Source organism: Panicum virgatum, chromosome 9N (assembly GCF_016808335.1).
Source record: "Panicum virgatum strain AP13 chromosome 9N, P.virgatum_v5, whole genome shotgun sequence".
Lineage (NCBI taxonomy): Eukaryota > Viridiplantae > Streptophyta > Magnoliopsida > Poales > Poaceae > Panicum > Panicum virgatum.
In genome coordinates, this window is record NC_053153.1 from 15,979,592 (window position 1) to 15,991,578 (window position 11,987).

Sequence of the window (11,987 nt, forward strand, 5' to 3'; positions counted from 1 at the left end):
CTTCAGTACTTGACACGCGCTTGAACTCTCTAGTTGTAGCTGTACACCAAGATACACTTCATAGTTAATATATATATAGATATATAGGTAAAACTATATGTCTTAGTAAAATCAAAGCAATATATAATTTCGAGCGGAGTGTATATATCTGTGGTTACTGGGAGAAATGTCGTTCTCCCCGTAATCAAAACGCGGAGGCTGTCTGTCTCTTCCCATCAAGTTTTTTTTTTTGTGTGTGTGTGAAGAATATCATTTCCCGCAAGCTGTAAATGTGCCATTATCAAGAAGGCAACTTTGAAACCAGACAATTACATTTCTTAAAATATTTCTGCGGTCCAAACAAATAAGTCTTAAAAACTTTATAATGGACCTAATTACGCGATCTACGATAATCATAATTTCACACTAATAAATACCGAAAGCAAGCCAGCGAAAGGAACTAGCAAATTCCCTAGAGCGGCACATACATATGGACAACGTAGCAGACTCGACCACTCTCTAAAATCCTTTATATACCAAACACAAGCCCGCCCCTCTGTAACCCATATATACCGCCATCGCTGATTCGCAGCGCAGCAAAGCAAAGCAGCAGAGGCGGCTTCGCCCTGCCCCTGCCCGACGCCTTGGTGCCGCGCGCCATGGCCGGCACCAAGAGCAGGTCCTCCGCCAAGGCCGGCTCGCCTCTGCTCGGCAAGTACGAGCTCGGCGGCCTCCTGGGCCGCGGCACCTTCGCCAAGGTCTACCACGCGCGCTGCCTCGCGGGGGGCGACCCCGTGGCCGTCAAGGTGCTCGACAAGCCCGGGCTGGCCGCCACGGGCATGGCGGCGCGCGTCCTGCGCGAGGTCTCCGCCATGCGCCGCCTCCGCCACCCCAACGTGCTCCGCCTCCACGAGGTGCTCGCCACGCGCTCCAAGGTGTACCTCGTCATGGAGCTGGCCCCCGGCGGGGACCTCCTGTCCCGCCTCGCCGCCCTGCCCGCGCGCCGGCTCCCCGAGCCCGCCGCGCGCCGCGTCTTCCTGCAGCTGGTGTCGGCGCTCATCTACAGCCACGCGCGCGGGGTGTTCCACCGCGACGTCAAGCCGCAGAACGTGCTCCTCGACGCCGACGGCAACCTCAAGGTCTCCGACTTCGGCCTCGCCGCGCTCCCGGACTCGCTCCGCGACGACGGCCGCCTGCACACCGCCTGCGGCACCCCCGCCTTCGCCGCGCCCGAGGTGCTCCGCCGCAAGGCCTACGACGGCGCCAAGGCCGACGCCTGGTCCTGCGGCGTCATCCTCTTCGTCCTCCTCGCGGGCCACCTCCCCTTCGACGACGCCAACATCGCCGACATGTGCCGCAGGGCGCACCGCCGCGAGTACGTGGTCCCGCGGTGGGTGTCGCAGCCGGCGCGCCGCCTCGTGTCGCGCCTGCTCGACCCGAACCCGGACACGCGCCTCGCCGTGGCCGAGCTCGCGAGCCACCCCTGGTTCAAGCGCTCGCTCAGCGTCGACTCGCAGCTCGGCGGCCTCCTGGGCGGCCAGGCGGAGCGCGAGCTGGCGTTCCATGCCCCGCCCGCGCTCAACGCCTTCGACATCATCTCCATGTCGCCGGGGCTCGACCTGTCCGGGCTGTTCGGCGAGAGCCGGCGGGCCCGGGAGAAGCGGTTCATGACCACGGCGTCGCCGGAGCAGACGGTGGAGCGGCTCGGGCAGGCGGGCGCGAAGCTCGGCTACTTCATGGTGGGCAGGAAGGGGGCCGAGCGCCTGCCGCTGGGCGGCTTCTCGGGGCTGGTTGCGATGTCGATGGAGATGTCGGAGGTGTCGCCAGCGCTGATGCTCGTGGAGCTGAGGCTGGAGGGCGGCGACGGCGAGGAGGCCGAGGCGTTCGGGTGGGAGGAGCTCCGGGGGGAGCTCGGCGACGTGGTCACGGCGTGGCACGTGTGCGAGGAAGGTTGATTCGCGGCAAGCTGAAACGCGAGCTGCAGGATCACAATTCTTTCGTAGGAAGGATCGATGGAAAGTGTATGTATAGTAAGTCTACAATACAATGTCAAAGCTGATTAGGACGCACTGTAGTGTGTGGCTGGAAATGAATTAGATTGATAGTTCAATCTAATGTGTGATGTTTGTGATGATCGATTACTGTATATAGTAGATGTTCGTTCTCTGATTCTTCAAGTGTTGAAGAAAGCGGCAGATTTCCAAGAGCATTGTTGCAGACTTGCAGCGCAGGAGTTGTGCGAGGAGTATGCTAGAAATTTTTTTCGGAAAGAAGACTTGCCAAAATGGCTACTGTTCGTTGGGTACGCATGGCTTATGTGTCTCCTCTCCTGCAGGCTGCAAGCACCAAAAAAGGAATTAACTCGAGTCGATTGCAATATCAAGCAGTTTCCAAGAGTACTTGACTGTACTGTACATTCCCCTCGCCATGGACATGGACTCATCGTCTTGACGTCTTCCCTGACAGCGGCAACCAAACCGCAGGAAAGCCGTCCATTTTTTCCTATGCACCCACCCAGCTAGGCAACAGCACTCTCCTAATCATTTCCCATGTACACGCATTGAGTACATATATTAAAAGGCCAAGAATCGGCGCGCGCTCGGCCCCACGTGGGGCCGGTGCACTGTTCATGCGGGTCCCACATACTACTCATGTGGGCCCACATACTATTCAGGCGGGCCCATGTGCCCACGTACTATTCAGGCAGGGGCCCACGTGGGGCCCATGTACTATTCAGGCGGCCCCACGTGGGGCCCACGATTCTATTAACTTAGTTTCTTTATTTTAAAAAAATATTTTCCTTCCATTATTTGACAATACAAAATATATTTAACTAATTCCTACATACAAAAATAATAACTAAACTTTGTATAATACATTTACATGTGGTAGTTGTACTACTTCTTGGGTTTTGATTTCCCTCCGTAAACCCACAAAATATAATTAAACTGTTCATTCATTTCTAATCCTACTTTTTTTCCTACTAAAGTAATTAAACTATACCTACTGACACAAAAAAACCTAAGGAAAAAGTACATGTACCTCTATACTACAATGCTTGAGATTGGCGCGCTCTCAGACACAAAACTACTATGCCGCTTACCTGTAATTTTTAGATCCAACTCAATACATCAATACGATGTTGCTTCGAACATAGTAACAAATAATATCTTTCTATTAATATTTTAGGTCCATGTTTTTGGTATAGGCGTGCGTAGCGCGCCAACCTGACTAGTTCGTACTTAACCGTCCAAACTAAGGTGCTGCTGAATTTTGCTGTGCTGAAGAAGATGCCATCTAGGGATGAAAACGGTCGGGAACGGTCGGGAAAACCCCTCAACCGTTCCCGCAACTGTATTTTTTGGTCGGGAACGGAAACGGGAACGGGAAAATCGGACGGGAAAACGAAATCGGTATTACGGGATATCGGGAACGGAATCAATCGGTCGGGAGCATGCCGATTACGATCGGGAATCGATAACTCAAAACGGGAAAATACATACAACCACTTCAAACATTTAACTCGATAAAATAATTACAACTATGCATAAATAACATGGAAACAAGACTCGTATAACTAAGAAACACAGGTAAAGTGAATCACGAATTCACAATTCACGTTGGAACACATGCAAACAACAATTCACGTTTCCAACACAGGTAACACAGCTGACTACGACAAATACGGGAATTCCCGCGGGAATTTTCCCGGCTGAAAACGGGAACCGTGAAAACGGTCGGGAAAACACCCCAACCGTTCCCGTTCCCGTTCCCGCCCGTTTTCCCGTTTTGTTTTCCCATTTTTTTCGCGGAAACGGTTTACGGTCGGTTTAAACGGTAAACGGAGCCGGTCGGGACGGGATTTTCCCGTCCCATTTTCAACCCTAATGCCATCCTAATCAAGAACCCATGGCGCACAAGGTACGGTTGGCAGATACGCGGCTACGCCTACTAAAATACGAAGTACTATATACTGCTAGATACGTAGAATTCATCAGTGGAAGTTGTAGTCGGCTTCGACGGTGTGCAGGATCAAGTGGAAGGTGCATCGAAGATTTAAATTGGGGGAAACCCGAGACCAGCTCACATCGATGGCATCATCTTCAGTGACTTTTGGCACCACCAAATGCATGATGAAATTTGACACGCGCGAGTTGTAGAATAAGAACACCCAGTAGAAACCACACCAGTCATCTTATTAAACACGTCCAAATGCAGACCCCACGGCACATACAAAGGCACGGGACTTCAAGTAGTACTAGCTAGCCAGAGTGTAGCAAGCCTGCACTGCAAGTGGGTGTCTGCTAGCAGGTGCCGACGAAAGCGTAAGATCTAGGGGGAGGAGAAGGGAGTGGTCTTGACTGACATGGACGTCGATCAGAGGAACGGACGAGGCAAAGGCAGCTGCCACGGAATGCTGATGCAAGTGGTTTGTATGGGCGGCCGTCTACTCTATCCCATCTCATCGGTGACCGGTTTTTGTTCCGGATCATTAGTTCTCTGTAAACAAGATGAGCTCGATAGCATCTACAATTTCTCCAGTCTGACGTCCTCAGAAACCATAGTTTTCAGGAGAAAGAAGCTCCGATGGAACGCATGTGCGCAAGAAGAAGAAAGGGCGAAACGACATTTGGTGTCCTCCCCTCTGTTCGTCAATAGGCCAGTTCTGAATTCAGAGACATTTCGATAGGCAGAGGGATGAAATTCAGTCTGTTCCAACCCTCGCCGGAGTTGGGCCGGTCGCCGGAGCCGAGGAAGACGAAGTCGCCGAACGGGCTAAACACGCAGAAGCACACACACGCGAGACTGGATTTTGGTGCGGCCTTTGGAACCACCGCGTTTTCTGTTTTTCTTGCTATATATAGAATCAAAGCATGCAGGCCATGCCGGCCACGACGCGCGCACCGCACGCCACGCTCCACCGCGAGCTGCGCCATCCCCCAGCTCAGAACGTGCCGCGCGACTCGCTCAATCCAACGGACTCCATGTGAACGTGCACACGTCAAGCCCCTTTACAGGACGCGCCCAATCGACTCGGGCTCAATCAAACCGAAAGAAACGGAAGGAAAAAACAAACTCTATCCTAACTAGAACGTGCCAGACTTATTCAACAATCTCCCCCTAAGGTCTGGCGCCGTTCACTTCAGCTTGATGACGCCGATCAACTCGCGAAGCTCCTGGAACTTGGACTTCCCGAGCGCCTTCGTCATGATGTCCGCGAGCTGCCCTTGGGTGCTCACAAACGCCAGGCGCACCGCCCCGCCATCCACGCATTCACGAATGTAGTGGAATTTTGTATCAATGTGCTTAGAACGATCGTGAAGTACCGGATTCTTGCTGAGGGCGATCGCAGACTGGTTGTCCATCTTGAGTTGAGGTGGAGGCACGCCGGCGCCCACCATGTCCTGCAGCAGCCGCCGGAGCCAGACACCCTGACAAGCTGCCGCTGCCCCGGCGATATACTCTGCTTCGCACGAAGACAGTGCCACCACGCGCTGCTTCTGTGATTGCCACGCTACCGGGTTGCCGTCGAGGAAGTAGAGGATGCCGCTTGTACTCTTCCGGTCGTCGACATCACCGGCCATGTCACTGTCGCTGTAGCCGACGAGGTTGAGCTCGGCGTTGCTGGTGTACGCCAAACCGTAGTCGATCGTGCCAGCCACGTACCGGAGCAAGTGCTTCATCGCCGCCATGTGCTCCTGCCTTGGGTCCTCCATAAACCTGCTCAGGTAGCCCACGGCGAACGCCATGTCCGGCCTTGTGTTCATCAGGTACCGCAGACTTCCGATCAAGCTGCGGTACTCAGTTGCATCGACCGCCGGTGAAGTGCTTTGCTTTGACAGCTTCAACCTGGGCTCCATGGGCGTCGCGCACGGGTTGCAGGCTCCCATGCCCGCTTTGTCCAGAATCTTCTTGGCGTAGGCAGCTTGCAGGAGCTCGATGCCACGCCGCCCCTGCCTGACCTCGATCCCCAGGTAGTAGGAGAGCACCCCGAGGTCGCTCATACGGAACAACGACTTCATCTCCTCCTTGAACTTGCTGATCACCTCGGTGGAGCCGCCCGTGATGATGAGGTCGTCGACGTAGATCCCCACCACCAGCCGCTTCTCGCCGTCGCCGCGTGTGTACAGTCCGTGCTCGCACTCGCTCCGAGCAAAACCGAGCGCGAGCAGGCTGCCATCGAGCTTCGAATTCCATGCGCGTGGCGCTTGCTTGAGGCCGTAGAGGGCTTTGTGCAGCTTCAGCACCTTGCGCTCATGCCCGGCGGCGACGAAACCGGGCGGCTGCTGCACATAAACCTTCTCTGCCAGATCGCCGTTGAGGAACGCCGATTTCACATCCATGTGGTGTACTGACCATGACTTGTGAGCAGCCACGGCCAGAAGCACACGCACAGATTCCATCCTGGCCACCGGCGCGAACACTTCCTCGTAGTCGATCCCTTGGCGCTGGACATAGCCCTTCGCGACGAGCCGGGCTTTGTGCTTGGTGATGTTCCCGTGCTCGTCCTTCTTGATCTTGAAGACCCATTTTAGGCCGATGGCGCGCTGTCCCGCCGGCAGGTCCACCAGAGACCAGGTCTGGTTGTGCTCAATGGACGCCATCTCCTCAATCATCGCGTCACGCCACTCCGCGATGTGCTTGGCTTCCTCAGCCGTTGCTGGCTCGTCGCCGATCGCCACCATGAGCTCCTCTGCCACCTCCCGCTCTGCAGGTCCTGGAGGCGAGAATGCCCCAAGAATGTTGTCCAGAGTGCGGAAGCGGAGAGGAGCGTCGTCGTCGTGGTCGCCGTCCAGATCGAGCTCCCCGGTTGGAGGAGAGGCGAACTCGATCGCTGGTGCAGGCGCAGGGACCGGTGTAGGCGGCGTCGTGGGCGCGGGCGGTGTCGCAGGGCTTGTGGTCGAGGTTGGGGACGTCGTGGCAGGGCCTCCCTGCCCCCACCGGCACCATGGTGGTGTACTCCACCTGAAATGGCTCGACGTCGTCGTCGGGTCCAGCTCCCTTCTCGGTGCCCCACTCCCAGCTCCGTTCCTCCTCGAACACGACATCACGCGACACGTGAACGCGCCGCGACGCCGGGTTGTAGAAGCGGTACGCCTTGGTTCCTGCTTCGTATCCGACGAACACCATGGGCGTGCTTCTGTCGTCGAGCTTGGCAAGACGCTGGCTGCCATTCTTCACATGTGCAACACAGCCAAACGTGCGGAGGAAGTGGACTGGGGGCTTGACGCCGTGCCATACCTCAAACGGAGTCTTGCCGGCGATGCTCTGTGTTGGAGCTCTGTTCAGGAGGAACACGGCAGTGTTCACTGCCTCCCCCCAAAACCAGCCCGGCAACGACTTGGCCTTCATCATGCTTCTGGCCATCCCCATCACCGTTTGGTTTCTCCTCTCGACCACGCCGTTTTGTTGCGGCGTGTATGGCGCGGTGAGATGCCTCTGGATCCCCTGCTCGGCGCAGTGCTCCGCGAACGTGTGCGCCGTGAATTCGCCGCCGCGGTCAGTGCGCAGTGTGCGCATCCTCCGCCCAGCTTCCGCCTCCGCACACGCCGTGAAGCGCTTGATGGCTCCCGCCGCTTGATCCTTGCTGCTCAGGAGCATGAGCCACATGTAGCGGCTCAGGTCGTCGACGAGGAGGAGGAACAGCTTGTTCCCGCTTGGCGTCGCCGGCGTGACCGGCCCGCAGATGTCCCCGTGCACCAGCTCGAGCTTGTTCTCGGCGCGATACTTGGCCTCGGACGGGAACGGCAGACGCCGCTGCTTCCCGGCCAAGCAGCTGTCGCACACTTGGTCGACGTGGTTCATCAGGGGCAGTCCGCGCACCATGCCGTCGCGAGCGAGCTTCTCGAGCGCGCGGAAGTTGAGGTGGCCGAACCTCGCGTGCCAGAGCCAGGCCGCGTCGCCTCCCTGCGCCGCGAGGCAGACTGGTCTTGCGATGTCGAGCTTGAGGATGTAGAGGCGGTTTGCAGAGCGCACCACCTTGGCGAGCAGGCGACGTTGCGTATTCCAGACCCTGAGGACTCCATCTTCACAGCTCCACTTGTACTTCTCCTCGTCCAGCTGCCCCAAGCTGACGATGTTGGCGGTGAGGCGCGGGATGTGGTACACTCCCTCTAGCGCCTGATGTTCCCCGCCCTTGCACTTGAACAGGACGGTGCCGCGCCCCTCGATGCCGACGACGGAGCCGTCGCCGAACTTGACCGTGCCGCGGATGCCGGTGTCGAGCTCGGAGAAGGCAGATCGCGCGCCCGTCATGTGGTTGGTGGCGCCCGTGTCGAGGATCCATCTGGTCGACTCTCCCTGGTGCTCGTCGCCCAGCTGGACGAAGAGCCTGCTCTCATCGAGGTGGATCGGAGCAGGCGCCGCCGGCGGTGCTGTGGAGATCGGCGTGGAGGGGGAAGATGTGGCGTTGACTTCTGCTGTGGCCACCATCAACATGGACTCCTCTTCTTCGCCTTGAGCCAGATGGGCCTCATCACGTAGCCGGGATCGGCACTCCTTGGCCCAGTGGCCCTTCTTCCCGCAGTACCGGCACTTGTCGCCCTTCTTGGGCTGGCCGCCTAGGCCATCGCCCGGCCCGGCAGCCTGGCGAGTGCCGCCATTGCCGCGCCCGCGCCCGCGTGACGCGCTGGCCCTTCTGTTCCCGGCGCCGCCGCCGGAGCCGCCAGAGCCTCCGGAGCCGCTCGAGCTCCCCTTCTCCCCGATCTTCAGCTTCGCCGTCCACTCCTCCTGGGTCAGCAGGAGCCGGCCCTGACTGTCCACGACAGGGGCCGCCTTGCGACGACGCTGCTCGACGGCACGCAGCCTCCCGGTGACCTCCTCGACCGAGACGTCGTTCAGATCGAGGAGGGTCTCGATCGCGACGGCGATCTGCTCCAGATGCTCGGGCGCGGTGTCAAGCATCTTGCGTACGATGTCGATGTCGGAGATGTTGTCGCCGAGTACGCGAAGGTTGTTGGCGAGGCCGGTGATGCGCACGGAGAAATCCTCAGCGGACTCCCCCTCCTTCCAGCTCAGCGCAGCGAACTCGCGCCGGAGTTGCTGGGCCTTGCTCTCGCGCACACGCTCGACGCCGACCCGGATCGTCCTCACGGCCTCCCACGCGGCTCGCGCCGTGCGCTTGCCACGGAGCGTGGGCAGCATCTCCGTTGGGACGGAGCGGAGAATGGCCGCCAGGGCGAGACGGTCGTCGCGGTACTCCACCTCCTCACCGTCGTACGGCTCGATCGCGTACCAGATCCCGGCCGCCTCCATGTTCACCTGCATGAGCATCTCCCACTCCTCATAGTTGGTGCGGGTTAGCATCGGGTACTGGACGGTGGCGTTGGCCTCCTTGACCGTGCGCCTGACGACGATCTGCGGCCCGGTTCGGCCTCGACGCGGCGTGGGGGAGAGTGACAGGCGGCGGCGGCGTGGCGGCGTGTTCGAGCGCCCGCCGTGCGGCACAGACCCCCCCACCATCGCGCCTTCCTCTCAACCTGGCTCTGATGCCAATTGTTCCAACCCTCGCCGGAGTTGGGCCGGTCGCCGGAGCCGAGGAAGACGAAGTCGCCGAACGGGCTAAACACGCAGAAGCACACACACGCGAGACTGGATTTTGGTGCGGCCTTTGGAACCACCGCGTTTTCTGTTTTTCTTGCTATATATAGAATCAAAGCATGCAGGCCATGCCGGCCACGACGCGCGCACCGCACGCCACGCTCCACCGCGAGCTGCGCCATCCCCCAGCTCAGAACGTGCCGCGCGACTCGCTCAATCCAACGGACTCCATGTGAACGTGCACACGTCAAGCCCCTTTACAGGACGCGCCCAATCGACTCGGGCTCAATCAAACCGAAAGAAACGGAAGGAAAAAACAAACTCTATCCTAACTAGAACGTGCCAGACTTATTCAACACAGTCATCGTTCATCTCGATCTCACCGTCTCTTCAGCCTTGGCCCTTGCTGTACTCAGATCAGACCAACAGAACACCATGAGGATTGAGCTAGCTAGAAGATGAGGACAACGCATGATGGTGGTGATGACTGACAAGTTCAGTAGTACTGTAGTAGCATACATGAATCTGCATATACGCGCGAGGGCATGCATGATATGCATCCTTTAAGAAGAAATATTCCTATGATAAAGCACGCTTCGCGCATTAGCTTGCGAACAAGTCTGACCCGGAGAAGGCACTGCAACTGCTGCTCCTTTACCAAATCTGTGGATAGAGGAGTTCCCCGTTTCTTACAGTCAACGAAAGGCATCCTGAACTGAAGATGAGCGATACCTAACACCCCTCGCATGACAGCAGAACTTGCTGTCGTTTAGCTGCCATCATGCCCTGATTAGTCCAACTGTGCCTAGGCTTCTCACCTCCCATTGGATGTGAGGAGAATCAGGCTTTCCTTCTCTCCCCTAGCGTCCAAAGGAAAAGGAAGCGCAGGAACAAAGCGGTCGCAATCAGAGACGAGAAGTTCCACAGGCATGTTCCGGAATCTGATTGGAAGCGTGAATCAAGGTGGTAAAAAAGGTTGCTAGAAATGCACACGCTTCTTCATCATCTTCTTGCCCCCTTTTATAGAAAGTTATAAATGTAAGCAACACGCTTCCTACTAGGACACACCCATACGCGAATTGGAGTTGGAAAATCACGAAAACACTACAAAGCCGAAGAGGCCCAACGTTCAACTAGTCCAACTCTGCAAGTTCTATGGCCTGGCCCAAACTCACCCATCTAGACCTTTCCTGGCCCAACTCCCTGCAAGTCTGTATGGCCCAGCCCAAACGCACCCTCACGTTAGCAGTGGCGGCCCACTTTTCATCCACCGGCAGCGAGGCATCGCTGTCGTGGTACACGGGACGGGACCGAAGGCAGCGTGTCAGAAAAACGCGGGGAGCCTGTCGCACAGGAGTAACTCCCTCCACTAAACAACGCCATCCCATTTCCATCGAGACAAATTATCCCACCCACTAGGAGCTCGAGCAGCAGCAGGCATGGGGATAGCCGTGGTGGCTCCCGTCGCGGGCCTAGGGTAGGGGAAGTTGAGGCAGTACCTGCCACGGCCAACCTCTTTTGTGCCCTAAGCTCTTGTTTAGTTTGTGAAAATTTTTAGATTTCGGTACTATAGCATTTTTGTTGTTATTTAGCAAAAAGACTAGACCGAGATTGCAACACGAGAAGATAAAATCCGGTTCTCCCAAGCATTTTGTTGTCGGGAGATCACAAAATGCATGCCTTTGCACGAGATAATCGATCGGTCAAGATTCGAAAGATACTTGTTCATTCTGTACTTATTTATTCTCTTGGGCAAACAATGTTTCTTCACGGGTCTATTTGTAGGTCAAGGGGACAAAATGAGGTGATTCTTTCAACGCGCGCGATACCCAAATGCTGAAGTGCTGACGCTCCACTTTTAGTACTTGTGACGCAATGGGGGCTATATTGCTTGTGTTGAACACATGCCACAAAGAGTTGATCATTTCCTTTATTTCTCGACGGCCGTCGTCAAAGTCTTCAAGAGGCTGAAGAAAAAATGTGTCACCTCAACTTTCAACTGTTCTCTCTCCACCTCCGAAGAGGACCTTAAGTGCATTGGCAAGAAGCCAAACTGAAGTGCCATGCTGTAGTCCATGGCCGTGTTTGGATTCAAGGCTGGAGCTATTTGAGATAGAGCTAATTAGCTCAAGCAAATAGCCCTCTAATAAAATAACTCTTGACATGTTTGGATCCAAGAGCTATTTAGCCTTTAAAATAACTTTTCTCAATCATTGGAGCCCTATTACCTCTCTTGCTATGGTGAACTCCACCTGAAATAGCCTAAATAATCACCATTTGGGTGGGATAGACTTTTGAGGTAGGCTATTTGCAAATAGCCAAAAACTAGCCCTCATTTTTGGGGATTTTGGACTATTTTAGGCTAAAAATAGCTCTAGCCCTTGGATCCAAACACGCTCCATGCTGTAGTATTTGCTAACTTAGCATACTTCAGTCTTTCATAGAATGGTTGATTTCTTACATTAATC

General features: G+C 56.0%; 1 protein-coding gene across 1 annotated transcript; it reads left to right on the forward strand.

The window, feature by feature from the left end:
- The first annotated feature begins 527 nt into the window (after positions 1-527).
- LOC120687789 (CBL-interacting protein kinase 7-like) lies at positions 528-2,183 on the forward strand. Its single transcript, XM_039969807.1, has one exon. It carries the CDS (start codon positions 639-641, stop codon positions 1,932-1,934), a length of 1,296 nt encoding a protein of 431 aa, XP_039825741.1. The 5' UTR covers positions 528-638; the 3' UTR covers positions 1,935-2,183.
- The last annotated feature ends 9,804 nt before the right edge of the window (positions 2,184-11,987 follow it).

Bases quoted from the DNA above. Each gene is read 5' to 3' on its own strand.
- LOC120687789 (XM_039969807.1), top strand. From the start codon at position 639: ATGGCCGGCACCAAGAGCAGGTCCTCCGCCAAGGCCGGCTCGCCTCTG.